The sequence below is a fragment of the Chinchilla lanigera genome, unplaced genomic scaffold, assembly GCF_000276665.1.
Source record: "Chinchilla lanigera isolate Chin_1 unplaced genomic scaffold, ChiLan1.0 scaffold00024, whole genome shotgun sequence".
Classification (NCBI taxonomy): domain Eukaryota; kingdom Metazoa; phylum Chordata; class Mammalia; order Rodentia; family Chinchillidae; genus Chinchilla; species Chinchilla lanigera.
In genome coordinates this window covers 25585179-25608710 of record NW_004955425.1, presented here as the reverse complement: position 1 = coordinate 25608710, position 23532 = coordinate 25585179, and the positions used below count along the sequence as shown (strand labels likewise).

The following is a 23532-nucleotide window of genomic DNA, read 5'->3' as shown; positions in this document are numbered from 1 at the left end:
ATGGAAAAAGAAGCAGAAAGAAATCAAATTAGCAAACAGCTATAGAATAAAATGTAAAAAGCTGGATAAAGGAGTAAATTCAGTAGTAATATCACACTTAAACCTATGTGAAACCAAGAGTTTAGACAAAAAAAGACGTTATCTTTAGATTATCTGTACCAAGATTTGGAGTCTTAAAACAACATTAGTAAGAAATTACAACCTGAAACTCCAATTGATTAGAAGCTTTCCAAGATTTCGGTGGTATGTTCACCATAGGACACTAAAGGAAAATTAAAGCCAGACTCTCTAAAACCCCTAGAAAATATTCTGTGGTCTTTTATCCATCTGTAGCTCACAAAAGCTCACCTGCTTGATCATGTCAGAAAAACAGTTCAGGAAACAGAAACTTAAGGTACTGAAGACAAAAGATAGTGGACTTATAAATAAAAATTAAAAGTGATTTTCAAATAAGTTCAGGGAAAAACTTTAGATGTTAAGTGATTATCCAACAAGAATATAAAAGAAAACAGAAAAATTAAATGTGAACAAATAATAGAGTACATATGTAACTAAGTCTATGAAAAACTAATAAAAATGCTCAAATAAGAAACATATACGGGACACTTTTCTCAAAAAAAAAAAAAAAAAAGCATAAGAGGCATATAACCAATACAGTGTTATCAGGATAAAACTCCATAAGGACCATGAAATACTGAAAGCACACACACTTTACACACTACACACACACACACCTAATTAATCAACTTCCTAGGACATTTATAATAATAAGAAAACAATTTAATGTAGAAAATTTGAATGTGAGATTCAATTTACTGTGAGATTCAGGACCAGAAAGGCTTTAACTAAATTCTTCATTTTAGACAACTTTTTCAGATATTTAAATATTCTTTTATGAATATTTAAGTAATGAAGTAGAAAAATATCTTTCTGGAAAGTACAATTCCCCATGGATGTACCAGATGAGACAACCATAAGAAGTCATTTTTTGGCCCTTAGCATTGTTTGTATTCTTAAGAAATCCTAGGTCTAAGTATTTGTTATTTATCTTTCTTTTACTGCAATAAATATCTGAGATAATAAATTTATAAAAAGGTTTATTTTGTCTCCTGGTTTTAGAACCTTCAGTTCACGGTCAGTGGACCTCAATGCCTTGGCCTGTGGTAAGGCAGCCTATTATAGTGGGAGCAAGTGGTACAGCAAAGCTACCATTTGTTTCAAGGTTAAGCCATGAAAGAAGAGAGGAATAGAAAGGAGCCAAGGTCCCAGAATCCTTCTGAGGGCTTTCCTCAGCAACTGGAAGACTTCACTAGGCCCCACCTCAGAGTTATCCCCACTTCCCAACAGTGCCCAGTGGGGCACTATGATCTCAACTACAGCAGTATAGTAGCTAGAAATGAATTTACTACAGAAACTCAATCATTCCAATTGTTTTCATACTCACCTGTATTTTTTAGCCAAATCATCCCTTTCTGCTTTCTGTTTGGAAAGCACATTATCCATAATCTCTTTTATCTCCAACATCTTTTCAATGTATTGTTCTATGATAGATAGCAATAATACGTCAGTTAATTGAAGGATAGCAAATTTTACTTAGCCACACAGGTCTGTCCTACTGTTGGATTTTAAAAAGTAATTATTACCTACTCACTTTTCTAATATTAATGGTCCAGATATCTAAATCAGGGTTTACTTAATTACATAATTCTAAGGAAATGCCCTAAGGTATAGTATAGGTAAGAACAATGCACCAAGAAAGAGCAACCCACTAAATTCTAATCGTTCTGCCCCACTGACTAAGTTCTGGGAGTGTGGATTAATCATGACCTGTACGGTTAGCTTGTATATATGCTCATCTAAAAAGTATGAGGATATTCTCTGCCCATGTCACCATTGCACTCTGCAATTCTGATCTGTTTCTAAAGGTTGCTGAAGCTGAGTAAAGCTAAAGAGCCAAGAAGCAACATAATCTCATCTCTAGTCACATCCTACGCTTTTTGTCATATCTTTATCTAAACATATCACCTGTAGCTGCTTATCTTTGATCATGGTTCTAAATGCCTTTCAAATTATTCATACCATCTTGAATATAGATCTTTGTTAAAAATTATACAACTACTGGTTTGAATCACTGACTTTAATGACAACTCCTGATGCCTTAAATATTCTCATATAAAGAGACCACTGTTTCAGCCATTGAGAAAATTAAAATAAACATATACCTCAACAATGAGGTAGCAATGACCCTTGATGCCTGAAACCACCATACTTGAGTACGCGAACATACTTACCCACATCCTTAGAGTTTCTTATTTCAAACTCTAATAACTTTTCTTGGTTTTCCTCTATATCTTGTAGAATGGCACTGATGGTCTGATGCTATCAGATAAAAATATTAGAAACTTAACTATGGTGGTAGATGTGCTCCCTAATATGCCAGTGATAAACAGAGTGAATGACTGCTAAAAATGCTGAATTCTCTATATGCTCAAAATGTAACCATGTTTTGTGTAAACTGTATAAATATTGCAGATTTGAAAAAAAAAGCAAACTTAATAATGGGATGTATTTCCACCCTTTCTTACTGTGTTCATACTTCTCTTCTTCCCTAGAACACCTTTAGTTCACACTGCCCAGATCCCTCTCTTTGTTGTGAGAGAAAATCACGGAGTTCCCTCCAGATCCAGACACCTGGTTGTAATCCTGTGTCCAACTCTTTCCATCTGGGTAATTCCAGCAACTTACTTACCTTCACTATGCCTGAAATGAGCAACACACATAGAATGGTAAGGACAATGTTAACACAATGTAAGAGCTCAATAAACACTGCTTATTATTATGTAAAACCCATTTCATATATGAAACCTGTGACTAATTCACACTGATTTATCTTTTCTCAGAATTTAGAATTTCAGAGCTATGTAATTTAGTATTATAAATATATACATATATATTCACTTTCTTTTTCTTTGCGGGGACAAAATACCCAACACTTGAAACTTAAACAAAGATTTATTTTGGCTCACAATTTCAAAGGGTTCAGTCTGGTATGACTGGCTCCAAGGCAGAAATAGCATGGCAGAGTGGCATGGCAAGGCAAGCTGCTCAGTCCATGGCAGCCAGGAAGAAGAAAGAAGGGAAGAGCCGGGGATGAGAAAACACACTCCCAGATCACACCCTCTGTTACCCACTGCCTGTAACTAGGCCCTTTCTCCTAACACCATGTTTAGCAATCAGCAGATTAATCTCATGATAAATACAGCTTCCCATCATCCAACATCTGTCAAAGACCCCATCTCTGACCACTTCAGACTTCTGGGGGCCACTTTAGAGCTAGACCATAACAATATGCATACTGTCGTCTATATTTCCTCAGTAAGACAATGAAATCTTACAGGCAGGAGCAGTTTTTATATGTGTGTATGACTTATACATTGCTAGGTAAACAGGATGAGGGGTATAGAATGATCAATAATGATCAATCATGATCAATAATGATCACTGATGGATTGACTTATAGTATCTATCCTTTCATAAATTCTCAATATATTCATCTTTAAAATGTATAGGTCCTCAAACCCTCCTTGAAGTACAACAGGGCTCTGTACTTACTTTACTTTGATGATTACAAGCAATCATATAATCTTTGTTTGATTACAAGCAAACATGTGTCTAGTAAACTGCTTCTTTTTGTCAAACTGAGAGTATCCATCTCAATATGTAATTTATTGGGCAATCATTAGGGTATTTTTGCAAAAATCTACCTTTATATGATGAGTTTCATAGAAAACTGTATTACTACAAATCACAGGGGATCCAGGACAGCTAACCCAGTTTTCTTTTCTCTGCTTTGGTTCGAGTCTTTTCTATGTACTGCTTATCCCAGACACTTTTGAGAGGGAGTGAAAATACATGATGACAGTGGCAGTGTCTGTTGGAAAGCAGCCAAACAACTCAAATTAGGTGTTAAAGTCAGCAGAAGCAGATAGTTCTGTATTCCATGCAGATACCCGAGACTTAACCACATAGTATATCTTGTTGGCTCATTCTGTTCAATTATGGCATCTTAATTTTTTTACGACAAAAAACATTGTTAACTTACATGTCCTTAAAATAGACAGTGCCACCAATAGCCAATGGCTGGCTGGCTCAAGGAATGACATTTTCTAGACTGAAGAATAAAGGAATTTCAACTGTACTCACCACAGGGAAGTTTTCTCTTCCTTTTTCTTGGTGTGAAGGGGAAGGTGCATCCACAGTTTTGTCATCATCACAAAAACACTGTTTGTATCTTTTTGAACCAACAGTAGGACTTTTTACTTTAAAAAATAAAGTTAGAAAGTAGAGCAAGAAGTACAAAAATTTAGCTTTATCAGTTTTAATGTTGACAGGATGAGAAGGATAAATTCATTCTATAATTATATCTTAATGCTAATTAGCATCTCATTATTATTACTATTTGAATACTATGGCTGACACCTACTGAGTATTACCATGTGTTAGGTGGCAAACATTCCCTGTGAATCATCTTGTTTAATTTCCTTTGAGGTCAATAGTTCATTCTATCCATTTTACAGAAGAAAATGAGGCTTCCTTCAGTGAAGTTCTGGAAGTTTCCAACGTCACACAGCTAGTAGAAACCAGATCTTACTGCAGGTCTATGCTCTTAACTATGATGACTATAAAGTTCTCTTGAATCCTTCCCTGTTATGGATTCCCTTTCTCCACATTATCATTTATTCTGTACCCCTCATCCTTCTGGGATATCTGACCAAGTAAATGTACATGCAAGAAACAAAAGGCATGCGAGAACAAATATAGCACTTTATAACAGAGTCTTAATAACTCCAAATGCAAAGTTTTTCTAATACTATGAGGTCAGCTGAATCACTGGATCTGAACTTTCTTTCAGGTAAGGCTTGGAAGAGGGATAGAGAGGTAGCTGTGACCCTAAGAAAGGCTCTGACCCTACAGATTTAGTACAAGGTGGCAAGCAATAAAAAGAGGAAACTTTTTCCAGTTTTGACCCTGGCCACATGATCTAGTGCTTACTAAAATATTACACAGCGAATATCCTTGGTTTGTCTAGTCATATCAGTAACTCCTCCCTTGAAAATTTAACAGGTTGGTGAGCAATGAGGGGAGTAGGTTGAAGGGGCAGAATGTGCCAGGGGTTCTCACCCCTAGCACACTCCCTCATAGCAAAGGCTGAGCTGCTGCTTCTATGAGCAAAGCCTCAAGCTTGAGGAAAAAGGAAGAACAATCGCCTTTCCTCAACAATTAATGCAATGTAAACTACTGCTAAAAAAAGAAAGGCCTGTAATATTTTGCCTGGCTATGCATTACCTTCAAATAGTCTTTTTACTATCATACATATTACTCATATATGCAAGTATAATATATCTGCTTAACAAATATTCTAGTATTAGAACATTATTCTTAAAAAGTCAGCATGAGCCCAAAAGATGTATCATTACAAATTTTTTAAGTACTAAAATCTTAGTTGCAAAGGTATTAGTATAATGTCACCCCTTTCTAGCCCCACTACAAGTAAATTAATCTACCTAGTTTAAGTCTCTATCTCAATCCCAAAGGTAGGGACATTCATGTTTGATTAATGATTGATGCAAATGTCATTTCAACATGTAACTCTAACCTGATAGGATCATATGACCTATACATTAAATCAAATTGCTAATTTCTAACAGAACATAATGGATTTTCAAGAACTTAAGAAATATCTATCTTCAGTTTTGAAGCAATTTATACTACAATTGTAAAGATTTTGTTTTTCTAACCGAAGATATACATCTTATAAAATAGCAAGTAATACTGACATACGTACCAGTGACTGCAGCATTATTATCATCTTCATTATTGGTCTTGGTAGCACCATAAGATTTTAGCAACTCTTTCATTTTTTCATTATTTGCTTCACCCAAAGCAGTCTTCTGTGTTTGATCTTTTTGATTAGAGTTTCCTCCATGTTGTGGTGGTATCTCAGCTACCTACAATGTAGTTTTTTAGTTACCTCTCTATATATCTGTTTTTGTCTTAAGACACTACTACCAAGCATTAGAAATTCTTAATGAAGTTTTCAAACTCTGGTCAAGAAATTTTTGGGCTGGGGATATAGCTCAGTGGCACAGCACCTCCCTGGCAAACACAAGGTCCTGAATTTAATGCCAAGCATAAAAATAAAAAAAAAAGAAAATTTTAAATTAAATTTGATAAAGCAAATAAACTAACCCACTGATTTGGCCTGGTTGGTCCTCATAAGAGAACCCATAAAAACACTAACATGAAAGCTCAGTATGCTGCCTTCATCACAGTAACACCTTTTTAAACTTGACTTATATCAGGTATTCTGTCACAGTGACAGAAAACTAACACACCATTAGTTCTACTTGGACTATACTTCAACCTAGTAACCTAATATTCATTCTAATATTTTCCCTATGTAAATATATCTTCTAAGTAATAGTCATAACCACATGATATTAAAGACAAAGAGAAACTTAGACACAATTCACCCCAAACATAGTATATGCCAGTAGTTTTTTGTGTTTTGCTTTTTCATGGCACTGGGGATCAAACCCAGAGCCACTGCACTGACCTATGTCCCAGCCTTTTCTGTTTTTATTTTTTCAAGAGATATGAAATTTATTGTACCTACCCATATTTTTCCATATTTAAACCTACCCATATTTTTCCATATTTAAATTCTACTATTTTTTTACTTAATGTTTTAAGATTCCTTTTGTTAACATTTCATTTAGAGAATTTCCTTCAGTTATTACTTCAGAGTAGGTCTAATGGAGACAAATTCTTTTTGCTTTTCTTCATCTGAAAAATGTCTTTTTTCTCCTTTATTCCTGAAGGGTATTTCACTGAATAAAGGATTCTAGGTTGATAGTTCGTTTTGGCTCCCATAGTTTCTAGGGAGAAATCTGCTGTAACTTATTTTTCCCCTACAGGTACACTTTTTTTTTTCTTCATTCAAGATACTTTCCTTTGTTTTTAACTTTCATAAATTTGACTGTGCTGAGTGTTGATGTGTATTCCCTTGAGTTCATTGTCTGGAATGAACTATGCTTCTTGAATGTGTGCATTTATATCAACTGCCAAACATGGGAAACCGTCAGCCATTAGTCTAAGTAACTTTTGAGCTTCTTTCTCCTTTTTAGATTCTGAAAAGTAGATGTTGTCTTTTGCTTTATAATCTTCGCATATGTCTGCAGCCCTATTTAATTTTGTTGTGTGTTTTCTCTAATTTTTCAGTTTAGTGTTTCTGTTCTTCCACCTTCAAGCACAATGATTTTTTTTTCTTCCCTCTTCATTTTGCTTTTAATCCCACCCACTAATGCTCTTTATTCTGGCACTGTGTTCTTTAGCTCTGAAATTTCCATTTTGTTCTTCCTTGTATCTATTTCCTTACTGATGCCATTTTTTAAAAATTTCTTTCAATGTTGTTCATAAGTGCTACTTAAGGATTTTATGACTGTTCAAATAATTCAGACAATTCTCATCTTGGTGTTGCTGTATATTCATTTTCTCACTCTAGTTCAGATTTTCCTGGGTAGCACATGGTTAAGTTGTGGACATTTGGGGCTTCCTGTTATGAAGCTTGGGTTTTACTGAACCACCTGTCGAACAGCCTCCCTGACACTGCACCAATGCAGAGCAGCCAGGGAATTGCCTCACTACTGTGACATGGTGGTGGAGGTCCGAGTTGTACAGCCAGCCATGGTTGACATCCATGGGGAGCATCTTGTGACTGCAGGGCAGCAGTGGGAGCACAGCCCCTTTCTAGAGCTTTTGTGAACTGGGCTAGGGTAGCTTCCCTGAAATGAGGACAGTGGAGCCTCACTACACTTTTTTGGTCTTACAACGATGCCATGGAGGGGAAACTTCACTGCTGCTAGGCGGTGGTGAAATTTTTGAACTTCTTTTAGTTCTCATCTGACACCATCCTTGCAAACAAGGGCATCTCATTACTGCTAGGTTGGGATGTGTGATGGTGACTTTGCATTGTCAATTTGACTGTACTGTGGGATGCCTGGAGAACCTTTATAAAGCATTACTTGTTGGTGTGTCTGTGGGGTTTCCAGAACAAACTGTTAAGTGAGTCAGTGGATTGACTGGGAAAGATCCACTTTCAATGTTGGCAAGCACTGTTTTACTGACTGGCGTCCTGAAAAGAAGACAGGAGAAACAGGAAGTTTGCTTTGTGGCTCTTCCTTCTGGAACAGGGTGTATTTCTCGTTGCTGCACTTGGACACCAGACTCCAGTGTTTTGTAGCCTTTGTAACCTTGGACTTGCAACAATGGCTCTCTGGGGCTCTCAGGCCTTCAACCTCAGGCTGGGCTGCACTGTCAGCCTCCCTGGTTCTGAGCCTTTGGACTTCTTGAACTAAGCCATTCCACTGATTTTTTTTGGCTTTCCAGCTTTTGGATAGTCTAGTGGGACTTTTCAGCCTCCATGATTGTGTAACCAACTCCTTTAGTACGTGTGTGTGTGTATGTGTGTGTGTGTTATGGTTTGTGTCTGGATGTCCCCCCAAAGACACATGCAGCCATGGGGCAGGCTTTTAGAGTTTATGATTGATGGCCAGGGTGAGTGCTACACCCACCCTGGGTGGAAAGTTTACATATGTAAGAGAGAAAAGAGGCTGCTTACCCCTACTCCTCCCCTTTTGCTCTTGCTGCTTTGGCTATTGGTGCCACCATGAACTGTTGCCCTCTGCCGTGTGCCACCCTGCCTCAGAGCCAATTGAGTATGGGCTAAAACCTCCACACACTGTGAGCTAAATAAACCTTTCTTTCCTTAATTTTGGGCATCAGGTATCTTGTTTCAGTAACAAGAAAAAAGTAACCAAGACTGTGTGCGTATGTGTGTGTGTGTGTGTGTATACATATACGAGCACACACATTTATTGGTTGTTTTGCTGGAGAACCATGACTAATGTGAAGCAGAAGCCTAAGTGTTCACTAACATGTTCAGAAAAGGTGGTTCATCGTTGCATAGGGAAATGAAAGGTTGAGCTACCAGGTTGGCCCCTTTTGACAGTATCAGGAGGAAGGTGAGGGCATCTTGTCACTCAAGGTGCATCTTGTCACTCAAGGAAGGTGAGGGCACGGAGTCACTCGAAGTCTAGGTTCCCAGTGGTCCTTTGCGAGTAGGGGTGACCAGAGGTGTTGTGTTTGTTTTGTTGCTTGTTTATGATGCTTGAGGGGTTGTGAAGCAGTTATCTGCAAGGCTCCTGTCTTGACCGTCCCTTTGCTGCAGACGGCAGGCTTTTCTTGGGAGCTGCTTTGGTCTCTGCACATTGGCATTTTCAGGATACCCACTTCTCCAGCACCTGGCTGGAAGGCAATCACTTCCCTGCCATTCTTCATGTTCTGGTCACTTCTTGCGATCAGTTAGAGCCCCTTATGCATCTTGTCTCTCCTTGCCCCAGGGCAGGTAGTGAGTCGTCCTGCTGGGCTCTCCCGCAGCTTCTGTTTTTATTTTGAGAAAGGGCCTCACTAAGCTGTCCAGGCTGACCTTAAACTTCTAATCCTCCTCCCTTAGCCTCACCTGGGGTTACAGGTACATGCCAGTAGATTTTTATTTTCCTGTTTGCATCCAGGGATAGAACAGAAGAGAAATTCAGGGTCAAAAGAGCCATCAGAAAAGACAAAGGACAGCCCTTCTTTGTTCTGTCTAGAGGTAGCATACTTGTTTTAAAGTCAAATAGGCAAAACTTGCCACTTAATAGGTCTGTCCTTAGGCAAGCTGCTTACTGTCTCTGATCTCATTAAAATAAACAAAAAACCTATGAAGGATAAACGTGAGCTTCTATAAAGTATCAGGCACACAGAAGGCTTTTAATAAAATTAGCTAACTCCCCAGTTTTTCCTTTAGAGAAGTGAAAAGATCAATGGTGGAAATGACAGATATATTGGAGCATATGGAAAATTCTTCTGCAATTCTTCTGGTTAAATATATGTCCCTTTGTGAAGTCTAAATAATGGCAGGAAAGGAAATTTTACTTATTTTTAAAAGAGGGTTAGTAGTATCTCTATCCACTTGTTTGTAAGCCTGACTCATCACTAAAGTAATTTGTGGAGTTTTTAAAAATACAGAATCCTTAAATAATCCCTAGAGATTAACTTTGCAAACTAGAAATCTAAACTTTAATCTTCAGAAATTTATTTCCAGCATTATATGGATGGACAGTTATTTTCATAAAAGGAAGCTTATCTAGACTCAAACAACTTTGGCCTTATTAACTGTTTTCCTAATGTGTTAGGATAAAGCCTTCTCTAGGCCTTGCCTTTAATACTATATTAATATGGATGTATTTATTGAATATATTACTTTGGAAGACACAAAGAAGAGACTCTGAACACCCTAAACAGCTGTTTTTTCAATAATATTAATTAATAGAAAAAATTCTAGAACAACAACAAGGTTTTCTAGGGCAACAAGGTACCAAACAGGAAAAGCTAATGATAATTTGGGAGACAGAGCCAGGTAATATGATGGGGTAGGCCTAAGGGCCAAAAAACTTGGCAAATATTAGAAATAAGCTTCTTTAAAAAAAAAAAAAACCGAAACAGCCTTCCTGAAGTGGTAACTGCTACAAGCATGACTTAGAAATATTCCCTCAGCATACACACAAAATCCCTTCTGCCTCTCTCCAGTCAAATCTCCCCCTCTCCCAAATTTTTTAGTTCAGACAACCCATGATCTGTTTCTTTCACTTTAAATTTTGCCATTTGTACTATGGTGAACTCTTCTGTGTCTAGTATCTTTGCCTTAACATGATGTTTTTGAGATTCACCTGCACTGATGTGTGAATATAGTCTATTCTTTTTAACAATTTAATTATTAATTTACTAGGTGACAGATGTTTGGGGTCTAGTTCAAGCCTTGCACATTCTAGTGCAAGCTTTGTATAAACAAAAAAAATTTCATTTCTCTTGGGTAAATACCTAGCTGTGGACCAAAACTTTCTATGTTGTATTTTTATATGTATACCTTTAATATGTGCATGTGTGCATTTTAGTGCTCCAGTTCAAATCCAGGTCCTCAGGTTTGCCAGGCAAGTACTCTACCACTGCACTACATCCCCAGCCCAGTAAGTGTGTTTTTAATTTAATAAAATATTGCCAGACTCTTCCAAGTGTACTATCCTGTATTTTTACCAGAAATCTACATAATACTTCTAGTTGTTACATAGTCTCCTCAGTACTTAGCATTGTCAATCTTTTTAACTACAGCCATGCAAGTGGGTGTAATGGCATCTGATTGTGGATTTGGTTTGTATTACCTCAATGCTGAATGGTGCTTGGTGTCTTTTTAGGTACTTACTTGCTGCCATATATATCATATATATATTCTTTGATGAAGGAGCTACTGAAATCTTTTGTCTATTTTCTACTGGGTTGTTAATCTAACTATTGCGTTCAAAGAATTCTTTATACATCCTACATACAAACTATTATCAGATAAATGATTTAGAAGAAATATGTTCTAGTCTAAGAGATTTGTCTTTTTAATAATGTCATTTAGATTTCATGTCTCTTATGTTTTATTTATGAAAATTTTGCCTATCTGAAAACTCACTAAGTTGTCCTTTAGAATTCTGTTTCGACTTTCATTTAGGTCTATGATCCATTTTAAATTAATTTTTATATATAGTGAAAAGGGTTTATTTTTAGAAATGGAAATTCAAAGTCTGCAACTTTTTTTGTTGAATGAATATCCTTTCTCTATTAAAAATGCCTTTGTAGTATTGTAAAAAATCAGGGGACTGTGTATTTGCAGGTCTATTTCTAGATGCTAGATTTTGTTCTACATATAAAACCTGTGGTTCTGAACTGGGGGTTACCTTGTCCTCCAAGATACATTCAGCAATGAATGACTACAAATGTTTTTAGTTGTCACAAATGGGGAGTGTGGGTCTTACTGGCATCTAGTGGGTAGAGGTCAGAGATGTGGTTAAATATCCTATAAATTGTAGAGCACAGCAATTCATAACAAAGAAACAGCCAGCCCAAAGTGTCAGTAGTACCAAAGTTGAGAAACCATGGTCTAATTTATGACAATAACATACTTCTTGATTACTATGTGTATGGAATAAACATCTATTCACTACAAATAGTGGTAATTCCTCTAAATTGTTTTTAAAAATATTCTTATTTTAAGCTTTTTAATTCCCATACAAATTACAGAAGCAGCTTATCAATTTCTAAAAAACTCCTGACAATATTTTGACTGAATTTGTATTGTATTTGTAGGTAAATTTGATTAGAATCGACACATAAACAATACCACATCTTTCAAGACATGAGCATGGTGTATCTCTCCATTTATTCAGGTCTTCTTTTTACAGCAGTGGTTTTTTTTTTTGTTTTCCTGGTACCAGGAATCGAACTCACAACCTCGTGCTTGCAGGGCAGGTGCTGTGCCACTTAGCTAAATCCCCAGCCCCTACAGCAATGTTTATTTATTTATTTTTTGGTACTGGGAATCGAACTCAGGACCTTGTGCTTGCCAGGCAGGCACTTATGCCACTGAGCTATATCCCCAGCCCTACAGCAGTGTTTTGTAGCATGCTGTGGAGGCCAGGGCCCTGGAGCAATACTTTTGTAGGTGAGATCCTCAGGGAAAAGAAGGCATGCAGGGCAGTTATCATTCAAAAGGCAGGCAGCAGCAAGAGCCCCTGCGTCTATATAGTTTAATGTTCATGTATGCCACTATCACTATTTACACTCTTCTCTGCTGGCCAAAGTAGTGCATGCATGGTTTTCTAAAGCTAAGTCATGGTTACACAAGGCTGTCCTGCTCTGCATCTGCACTGGACAGCAGGTTCATGTCCTTAACATGTCCTAGGCAACCTGAGACCCAAGTTTTGAGCCACAATGTCTCCTACACATGCATTATAAAGGTGTAATGGTCTTGATATATCTAATAAAATTAATTCCCAAACATTTAATAGTTTTATAAAATCATAAATATTATTTTAAAAGTTCGACTTCCAAGTGTTCACTGTTGATATAGAGAAATACTGTTGAATCCTTGTTACAATTACATACTTATCGTTCTCGTGGGTTTTGTAAATCATGTCATATGAAACAGTTTTTGTCATGTTATATGAAATAAAGAAACCCATGGATTCAAAATTGGATGTCTTTTTTTCTTTTTAACTGCACCAGCTAAGACCTTCAGTACAACATTGCTTAGAAGCTTTGAATGCAAGTATCCTTGTTAACGTTCCTGATATTTAGGGAAAAAATTTCAGTCATTCATTAGTAAGTTTGAAGTTACCTACCGGTCTTTTGAGGTGTCAAAAAATATCAGATCTCCCAAACTTAAAGACCCAAGCCAATAACGGGCGTCTGGAATGAATACACACTTCTCAAATGAAGACGTATAAACAGCAAGTAAATATATGAAAAACTGTTCAACATCACTGGTCATTTGTGAAATGCAAATTAAAACAACAGTGAGAGTCCATCTTACTGCAGAAAAAAATGACTATTATCAAGAAATCAACAACAAATGCTGGTGAGGCTGTGGGAAAAAAGTAATGCTTTTCCATTGTTGGTGGGAGTGTAAATTGGTACAACCATTATGGAAATCAGTATGGAGATTCCTCAAAAAACTAAAACTAGAGGTTCCATTTGACCCAGGTGTTCCCCTTCTAAGTATCTTCCCAGAAGAATCAAAAGCATCATATTGCAGTGATATATACATACCCATGTTTATAGCGGCACAATTTATAATAGCTAAATCTTGGAAATAACTCATATCCCCATCAACAGATGAATGAATAAAGCATGGTTTTATATATAATGGAGTACTACTTTGCCATAAAGAAGGATAAACAGGAAACATTTCTAGGTAAATGGATGCACCTCAAGACCATAATCTAAATGAAATAAATCAGACACAGTTTAAATATGGCATTGTTTCTCTTGTGTGAGAAACCCAAACTATAAACAAGAAGCATAATGGAGCACAAATATTGGAAAGTAGGATGAATATATTCAAATGGGAAGGGGAAAAGGAAGAGTGAAGGGGGAAGGGAAAGAAGGGAAAAAGAATTTTTTCTTTTGGATACAGGGTCTTGCTATACGTAATGCAGGCTGGTCTTGAACTCACTTATATAGTGCAGGCTGGCTTCAAACTCAAGGCAATCTTCCTTCCTCAGCCTCCCGAGTGCTGGGATTACAGGCATGCACCACTGTGCCCAGCAAAAAGAATTTTTAAAAAAGAGAATAGAAAGAAAAGAAATGGAAATAAACTTCTATAAATGGGGAGGCAGAAGTGCAAAAAGGAGAGGAGGGAACTGGGAAAGAAGAATTAGAATATATTATATACACATATAAATTTCCTATGATGAAAAAAAAAATTTCCTATGATGAATGTGATTATTCTATATGGCAAACGTACTAATAAAAAATAAAATTAAAAAATAATGTGGCTGGTCATGGTGGTGCACACCTATAATCTCAACAGTCTGGAAGGCTGCGGCAGCAGGTATGCAAGTTCAAGACCAAACTCGACAACTCAACAACTTAATTTCTTGGCAGAATCACGTATGAAAAGATTAGTATAGGACCTAGAGAAGACTCGTGGTGCCTCTTAAAACTTTTCAGATTTACCTTGAGATCATGACACAAAAGTCAACTGTGAGATAAAGGATGTCCGATATACTGCCACACAATCTTGCTAGAAAAATGAAGCCAAAGAACCCAACTTTATTTAGTCTTTGCTGCCCTAAAAATTAACACATGTTCCAACTAGAACCTTAATATACCCATTCCTCAATTTATGATGAGTTATAAACGCCAAGATAGCTATATTGAGTAAGTTGAAAATACCTATGTCAAAATGCATTTAACATACTTAACAGTATAGAACATCACAGCTTGGCAAGAAAGTACACTGTAGAGTATCACTGTTTACCCTTGTGATCCTGTGGCTGACAGAACTGTGGCTCACTGCTGCTGAGTCTCAAACGAGCATGTCATACTACATATTATTACCCCAAGAAAACATAAAAATGTGAATTTGATATTCTTTCTATTGAATGTATATTGCTTTTGCACCACTATAAAGTCGACAGATTAGAAGTCAGGAACTATCTGTATAGTACTGTTCAGAAAAGTATTAACACAGCTGGTTTCAAGTTGCTATTGAAAAGGTTACTCACATGGACTTTAGCTGGCATCTGTGAACTTGGCTAGTAAACAGTCCTCTGCAGCTGATGTAAAACTGATGAAGGCAACACGCTACACTCAAACTCATTCAGACAATGTGGTTTATGTTTCTGGGAGTCTGGAATTTTGGTATGTGCTAATTCTAGGTTGTTTACAATAAAAACTCTGGCACTGAATCTCTAAAGGGCTTCCCTGGGCAGATACATCATGTATACATGCATTTCTACATCTTCATTGCTGGTAGGATAAAATGGTACAGAGAGTAAGCTCTGTGTGACCTTGCATGAGGAAGAAAGCAGAGAAAGCTTTCATATGGATACCTCCAATTTCTACCAGTACTTTTCTCTTATGATCCAGATGTGCATCCTTACTACAATGGGTATAAAAAAATCTTAGCCATGCATACAACTATATACCAAATTCTCTAAGTCTTGATGGTGGTTATTCCCAACACAAATATGAGAACTTTTTTTCTAACTTTTTAAATGTAGCACTTTCTAGGATAATGTCCAAAAATGTGATTTTTCCACTATGAAATTCTGTCATTCACTTAAGTGATTTCATGTTAAATGACATTTTTCTTGTATAAATAACTACTAGGTTCATCACTTTTGGGCCGGGGATATAGCTCAGCAGCACAAGCGCCTGCCTGGTTCATCACTTTCAGATGCAGTCATAGTAAAATTGTATAAATAACTTGTATAAATAAGTGCTGGGCTCATCACTTTAATTATTCTTTGGTTTCTTACATTTAGAACCACAGAACTCTGAGAATTTATCTATTATTTTTAAGTATATTTTTATTAGTGAATATTAATTTATAAAATATTGCCTTATTTTACTTTAAATATCTTAAAGGACAAAGATACATTGATACATTGATACAAAGATACATTGAACAGTAGACTAACCACTGTGGTATTATTCTTAATCATTAGTTCACATCTCTGATCTCTGTAAATCATATATCCAGTAACATTATTCCATCACATGACCACTTAGGCTAAAAATGACAGGAATACTTTCAAAAAATTAAATAAAATTCACTAGGCTCTTAAAAATATTGAGATAGATAAGTAAATACTCCTGAGGGATCCAAGGAATTTTTTATATGACACCTGACTTTATATTGTTCTTTGGTGATTTACTTTACCATCTTTTCTTTTGGTTTTGTTTTGTTTTCTGGTACTGGGAATCGAACTCACCACCTTGCACTTGCCAGGCAGGTGCTGTGCCGCTGAGCTAAATCCCCAGCCCCCTCTTTACCGTCTTTTCAAAATGAATTATTATTCCTGAAGTCTACATTATCTATTGATAATGATAAGCTTCCTCCTAGATTTGTCTAACAAAAAGATGAGTTTTAAAATCTAATGAGTTTTAAGGTCTAAATGTGAAATTCTGTGTTACTGAAAAAATTACCCTTGTATCTTTTCTTGTGCTAGTTTTTACTATAACTGCACCTGAGAAAAACAAGATGCAGTAAACTTCAAAGAAGAAGAAACTCTTGTTTCTATCCTATGTCCCTGGGAAATGTGAATTTAAGAAAATCTAGCTGTTGCATGTACAATCACTAAAATTGGGTTCTTTTGTACAAACCAAAAAGACATTTTAGATAATTAGAGATGGAATGCATCAGATTTATAGAATGTTTTCTTCTGCCTTATATTAATTATATCATAAAATCATGAAAAATGATTCAGTATACCTGCATCTATAATTTTAGCAGGTTTCAAAATCATTTGTTGATTTAAGGAATCACTTTAGGTCTCAGCTTAAAATATCTACATTTTGTTCACTCATTTTCCTAAGAAAAGAAGTAAAAACCTAATTTATCATGTACTTACCTTTAAATGACTGCCTGCAACAGCATCATGTAAGGGTAGAATTCCATCTGTACTTTCACAATTAACATTAGCACCAGGTTTTAGTAACTCTACAATTATATCACTAAATCCCTCAGTAGATGCCTCATGAAGTGGTGTCCAACCTAAAAAAGCAAAAAAGAGAAACAAAGGAGCAAGCTACTCATTACCAATCAACATTCATGTAATATCTTTATTACTAAATTTTTTGCATTAGTGGAATTAATCTTTATTAATGAACAAGAAATACAGTACTGATAACCATAGCTTTAAACTGTGTAAGCTTCATTTTTGAACACTAACTGATGTCTTCATAAATATTGATGAAAGATTCATATGACATAAGATATAATGGAACCAGAGTTAAGTACTAATCATTTCAATTTGTTTCCACTCAGCTATTAAAATGGCTTTCATATTCATCTCTTCGCACTGTCACATTTCTCTTAAAAGGGACATCTGGGTCCATTAACCATTGTGTTTTCCTTCTGGGGTTCTTCATAAGATTTTTTTATGCATAAGCAAAATGTTAGAAGATCAATTTCTAACCTGGCAGTTTAGAATAGAAATGAGAGAAGAGAGCAGAAATAGAGAATAGTGTAAGGGGAGGAGGAAAGAAAGGCAGGGACAGGAAAATGCAAATATTTTCTATCAGCTCCAAAGTCAAGGCAAGAAATTAAGGTTTCCAAGAAAAAGGTCTAACTCCTTTGCTTTTATTCTCTATCTCCCTTTGAATGTTCTCAAGTGGATGCAAAAACTGTTTCAAAGGAGAACATAACTTTAGCAATGCTGAATACTAACATTCAATTAAATAAAAATATAGGGCTAAAAAGACTGCTCAAAGTTATATCAGCCAGGATCAAAATTGGAGGAGGGGATAAAATATGAATTTCAGTGAGGTCAAATTATATAAACAATTAGATTAAAAGTACCTAAACCTGCACTGAAACCTGCACTCTTTTAGATTCACATCTGCTCCAGATTCTATCAGAACTTTTTTATTTTTATTTGTTTTATTATTATTATTATTTTTTTTTGGTTTTTCTCCGGTACCGGGAACTGAACTCACGACCTTGAGTTTGCCAGGCAGGCGCTTTTGCCGCTGAGCTAAATCCCCAGCCCCCCAGAACTTTAACTAGGGATAAATCTCCCCTTTTGGCAGCTGAATGAAGCCTGCTTTCCCCTCTGGCATTCCTCTTATTGATCCCAGTTGTTTTATTTCTGCAAATTTGCCAAGCAAAACTGAGGTTGGAACAATTTCCCCAAAACAGTCTAAACACATCAATTAATAATAACTGCTTCACTGTCCTACAGCAGAACTTGAGCAGAAATTTTATAGAGCACGTAAGCACACATTTGGCATGCATTTTAACAGCTGGTCGACCAAACTGCTTGATTAACAAACTAGTTTTCAGTTATACAGTCATCTCACTCTCAGTAGTCCTTTAGCAATGGTTAAAACTCTTATTTAAATTATGTAGTATAAAAATCCTTTTTATACAGTTAGTCTTTATCTCAGCAGGCCTATTTGGTTATTATTTTTTTTTTTTATAAAAGATTCAGTACAATAGCATTGTCCAAAGATACATTTTTTAAGGTTTGTTTTTTTGCAATAGTAGTTAGAGAAACTTACAATGGAACTAAAAGCAATGAATAGATCATATAACCCCCAATCTTCTCCCTAAGTCCTGCTAAAAGGATAAAATAGCATATTTTTAAAGTATCATACATAGAGAAAGAAACTATAGAACACAAACTTCAACAGTTTGGGGAGAGTGGAAAAGTCACTGGTAAAAAAGAGTATGAACTGATTTAGCAGAGTGTGGAATGTTCTAAACTACATGACTACAAATTTTAAAGGAAGAGAGTCAGTCTGAGCCCAGGCAGTGGGCACTTTTAGAAGGCAGGTGCATGGAACGGAGCAGAGAGATTGATTAAAAGTTTATGTACAGAAATTCTGGAACTCCAAGTTCCATTCCCCTACTCTGAGTTGGCAGGCAATGACTCCTCTTATTCCGGATCCCACCCCAAAGTGAGGGACATGGAGGTTTATTTCCTGTAGGAGCTGCATCAAAGAAGATTTGGACGGAGGTGTAAAGAAAAATACAAAGTTAGGGTAATGAAACAGAAAAGAATATTCATTAAATCAGCAGTACCAGTATTACCTAGCACATTTCCTAGAAATGCAAATTCTCTAGCTCACCCCACACCTGCTCTGGGAGCGCACTCTAAAATGGCTCCTACCAGCACAGAAACTCATCTTGAAGGATAAAAGTCTCATCTGCCAGATTATTGACTGACTACATGGAAATACGGGATGAAGTCGTAAGTGAATAGAAATGAAATGCCAGGTGATCGTTTAAATATTACAGGACTGAAATTTCAAGTTTCTATTTTAAAAAAGGCAACAACTCTCTTAAGTCAACAACTTGAAACACCATCCTCTATTTCTGAAATACCTGAATCACTCATTAATTAGGAACTTGTAACGTGGCAGCACATTCATGCTGCCTCTTTCAGCTGTTTGACTTTTAGGTCATAGATTGTTCTTGTGGTGTTAGCTGTAAATAAAGAAATTGCCTCTGAATACCTCAGGAGCACAAATAAAAGTAAATAAGTAAAATGGCTCCTAACGATCTTCACTTTTGTTATTTGTAGCTTCATGAATAATTTGCTCCTAACCAATAGAATACTTCAATATTAAAGGCATTTCACGGGCTGGGGAAGTAGCTCAGTGGCATAGCACTTGCCTGGCAAGTGCAAGGTCCTGAGTTTGATTCCCGGCAACCCCCAGCCCCAAAAAAAGACCTGCTAAAGGCATTTCACTTCCTTGATCAGGTTTAACATTTCCCTCCTGCTGGAGACTCACTCTACTGCGTTCAGTTTGTATGCTTTGCAAAATAAAGCAAAGAGCCATGTTGCAGAAGCCCATGCAGCAGGATCAGTAAGGAACTGAGGCCCTCAAGCCAAGCACTCTCCAGGAAGTAAGTTCTGTCAATAACCACAGGAGCTGGGGGTGTACCCTTCCCCAGGCCAGCTTTCAGATGAGATGTGGTCCTCATCAACACCTTGACTGCAGCCTACTGAAGATCCTGTCAGATGACCTGTTAAGCCATACTTATTTCCTGCCTTACAGAAACCAGGAGATAATAAATGTGTGTTGCTTTAAACTAGTGATAATTTATTACACAGCAACAGAGACAACTAAGATACATACTATATCAGACTCTCTGAGAGTGGGGCCCAGAAATCTGTTTAAGCTCTTGAGATGATTTTGATGTAACCTAAGGTTTGAGAATCATTGCATTAAGCTGGGAGTGGCAGCACACATCTGTAGTCCCAGACACTGGAGAGGCTGAAGCAGGAGAATCTTGGGTTTAAGGACAGCCTAAGTAACATAGATATCTACCCCATCTTTAAAGAAAAAAAATTCACTGCATGAAACCATAAAAACTTTCTTACTGTATTTCCTAAATGCCAGGAGCCACAATACAATTTTAAGAGTGAGAGATAAAAAGATTAAATGATTATTCTCCAACTCATGGATTGTTGATTCACAGGGCAGACTATAGCTACCTTCCACTGACATCCAGACTAAAATATACTGTTTTTTAAAGAGAATTGCATAATCACACTCATGAATTCTTTACTGGAAGAAGACACACTACACACACACACACACACACACACACACACACAAAGGCAGAGAGGGAGAATATATTTTAAAATTATAAAATATCTAAGATTTCTGGCCTGCAGATTACACATTTAAATTGAAAATCTCTCCTAGTAATTTTTATTGTTGATGCCACAAATCCTTTTACCTTGTTTCTGGTGTATCTGCAGCAAAGACAGCCAGATGATAAAAGATTTTGGAGCAAAAATTTTAAAACTACCGAATGTTACTACCATCCTAAGTCTCCATAGGATTTAACGAAAATTTTGGTATCTGGCAAAAGCTCAGAAGGAGACAAACAGTACTCACACTAACCCTCCTTTAAAGTAGTTTGGATTCACACTGTACTATTAATACGTACAATGCTATTGAGAAATACTATAATTTGTTCCTTCATATATGATCTGTTTTTCCTCTCTGGGAGGTTTTAGAATCTTTTCATTTTTGTTCTGAAATGTATAGTGCAGTATGCTGTTCATTGTACTGGATGCTTAATGGGCCTCTCACTATAGAAACCCCTGTCCTTCATTTCTTGTGTTATTTTTTTGATGATTCTTACTTTCATTGTTTTCCTTAGGCTTCCTGGAGTGAGTGTTCACCCAACTTTCTTATTCTCCCAGTTTTTCTTTTTTCGTCCTTTATATAAGGTTTATAAGGCCTTACCATCTAACTGTGCCTGTGTATCTCTTTAAATTTATGCTATTTAACACCTAAAAATTTAGAACTGGTCTCTGATTGTTCATCTTTTTTTTCAAATTTCAGGTATTTCCCAATTCTTCTACTGCTTGTTTTTTTTCTGGGTTCTCTTGGTCTATTTAGCTCACTTTTACCTTTCATATTGGGGCTTTCCACAAATACCTGTTGATCTTTGGCTGTTTCTGTTTCAATGAGAGAAAATGGAATGTGATTGGAAACCTGTAAAGGGTAAGGGGAATGCAACAGAGTTCAGAACCTGGCTGAATTCACTGTTGGGTGATAAGGAAATAAATTAACCTCTGTATTAGGGAATTCCTGGATATCATATCTAAAATTGTTATTTCTCAGGAAGTTCATTTCTCTGCTCTAGTGGCTTAGTGGAATGACAGCATGTAATAAATATTACATTTACAGGCAGTTAAGTGTATTACTAGAGAAGTATTTCAATGCCACCTGTAACAAATTACCATAAGCTGAGTGGCTTAAAAGAACAGAAATTCAGGGCCGGGGAGATAGCTCTGTGGCACAGCACCTGCCTGGCAAGCACAAGGTCCTGAGTTTGATTCCCAGTACCAAAAAAAAAAAAAGAGAAATTCATTTTGTCACCATCAGGAGAAAGCTAAAGTCCAAAACTGAGATGTCTGCAGGGCTGCATATCCTGTGGAAGCTCTAGTGTAGATGCTTGTGTGCTCCTTCCAGTTTGTGAAGACTGTCACTATTCCTCAGCTTCCTTTGTTGACAGCTATATCGTTCCTTTGTCTTTCTGCTGTGTCTCAAGTCTCTCTCTACTTTCCTCTTATAATAAGGATATCTGTCATTAATTTAGGTCCACTGGGATTATCCAGGATGATCTACTTCATCTCAAATATTCTTTTTCCAAAAATGTTAATATCCAATCTTTTACCATATACAGTAATATTTAAGAGTTCCAGGGGTTAGGAAGTAGATGTGTTTTTAGGGCCATCATTCAACCCACTACAGGATATGTAAGAAGGGCTTCATTTTACGTAAAAGGGGGAAAAACAGGACAATGTTCACAGAGAACTGATTTTATCAGCTGCCCTACCTCTTAACACTGTAAATCATCTTTTCAATGCTTAATGTTTAACCTGAAGTGGCCCAGGTTTATTTTTCAACACAGAACTAGCCCTAAAAACCATCAAAGAAGAAATAGCTTCCCACAGGGCAAATCATTTGTCTGACACAAAGAATCTAGTGGCAATGCTTCTTTAATATTCCTTAAGTTAAAATGACTGGAAGTACTTAAGGAATCTCAGACAGTTCACCACTGCTGCTCCTAATGAATATTCTTGATGTTTCTGCTGTTTATTTTACCTCCTGACAGAGCAAACTGGAATAGTCAGAAATATGACAAGAACATATCCAAAGTCTAATGGATTCTCAAGTAATGCCTTAACAAATATAGCTGTAATAATTTTATAATAGTGAATGACTTAAAAAAATAGTGCAACTTCAAAGCTTAGAAATTCTTTCAAGGAGACTTGGTCATTGGGTTTGACAAAACTTTTACCTATACAACTATACAAACCTTGGTTACACGTAGCTTTCAAGAGACTTTGTCTTTTTCCGAAATTCTGGTCTTTTTCATGTTCTTGGACATGAGGAGTAATGTAAATTCCTGAATCAATTTTTTCTTTTTTCTCCAGACAATTTGTTACAATGTTTTCATCTTCGTTGATATTATTAGTTAATTCCTCATCTGAAAAAATATTTTACAGTATCACTATTATACTTCTCCTTAATGGTTATATGACAAGAAAATTCATGTTTTTAGAAATTTGTTTCAAGTAGTACTATTTAAGGGAATGGAAGCTTTTAACATGTTTTTATGTAACCAACTTTTCTGGTTGTAATGCACAGTTGAGCTAACAATCCCTACTGTGAAATGTTGTTAGGTTTCCTCATATTAAATAAGCACTGTGTTAAAAAGAATCATAAAAATTAACAGATATCCTGTTTGCCAGCTTCTATACACTATCAGCTGAGCAATAACTTTTATAATAAGTGGCTTTCAAAGTAAATATTATTACTTAACTACTAGGCTTAGTGGCATCCCAAATC

General features: G+C 36.4%; 1 protein-coding gene across 1 annotated transcript in view; it reads right to left on the bottom strand.

Moving 5' to 3' along the window:
• Nucleotides 1–23532, bottom strand: part of Ankrd31 (ankyrin repeat domain 31) — a 164505-nt gene that overhangs the window by 39194 nt on the left and 101779 nt on the right. Inside the window, exons 15-20 of the mRNA XM_013514798.1 lie at nucleotides 23000–23170; nucleotides 17061–17203; nucleotides 5846–6008; nucleotides 4204–4319; nucleotides 2292–2379; nucleotides 1445–1541 (exon numbers count right to left, since the gene is read on the bottom strand). Coding sequence (XP_013370252.1) covers nucleotides 1445–1541; nucleotides 2292–2379; nucleotides 4204–4319; nucleotides 5846–6008; nucleotides 17061–17203; nucleotides 23000–23170 — 778 coding nt within the window. The remainder of the gene's footprint in view (nucleotides 1–1444; nucleotides 1542–2291; nucleotides 2380–4203; nucleotides 4320–5845; nucleotides 6009–17060; nucleotides 17204–22999; nucleotides 23171–23532) is intronic.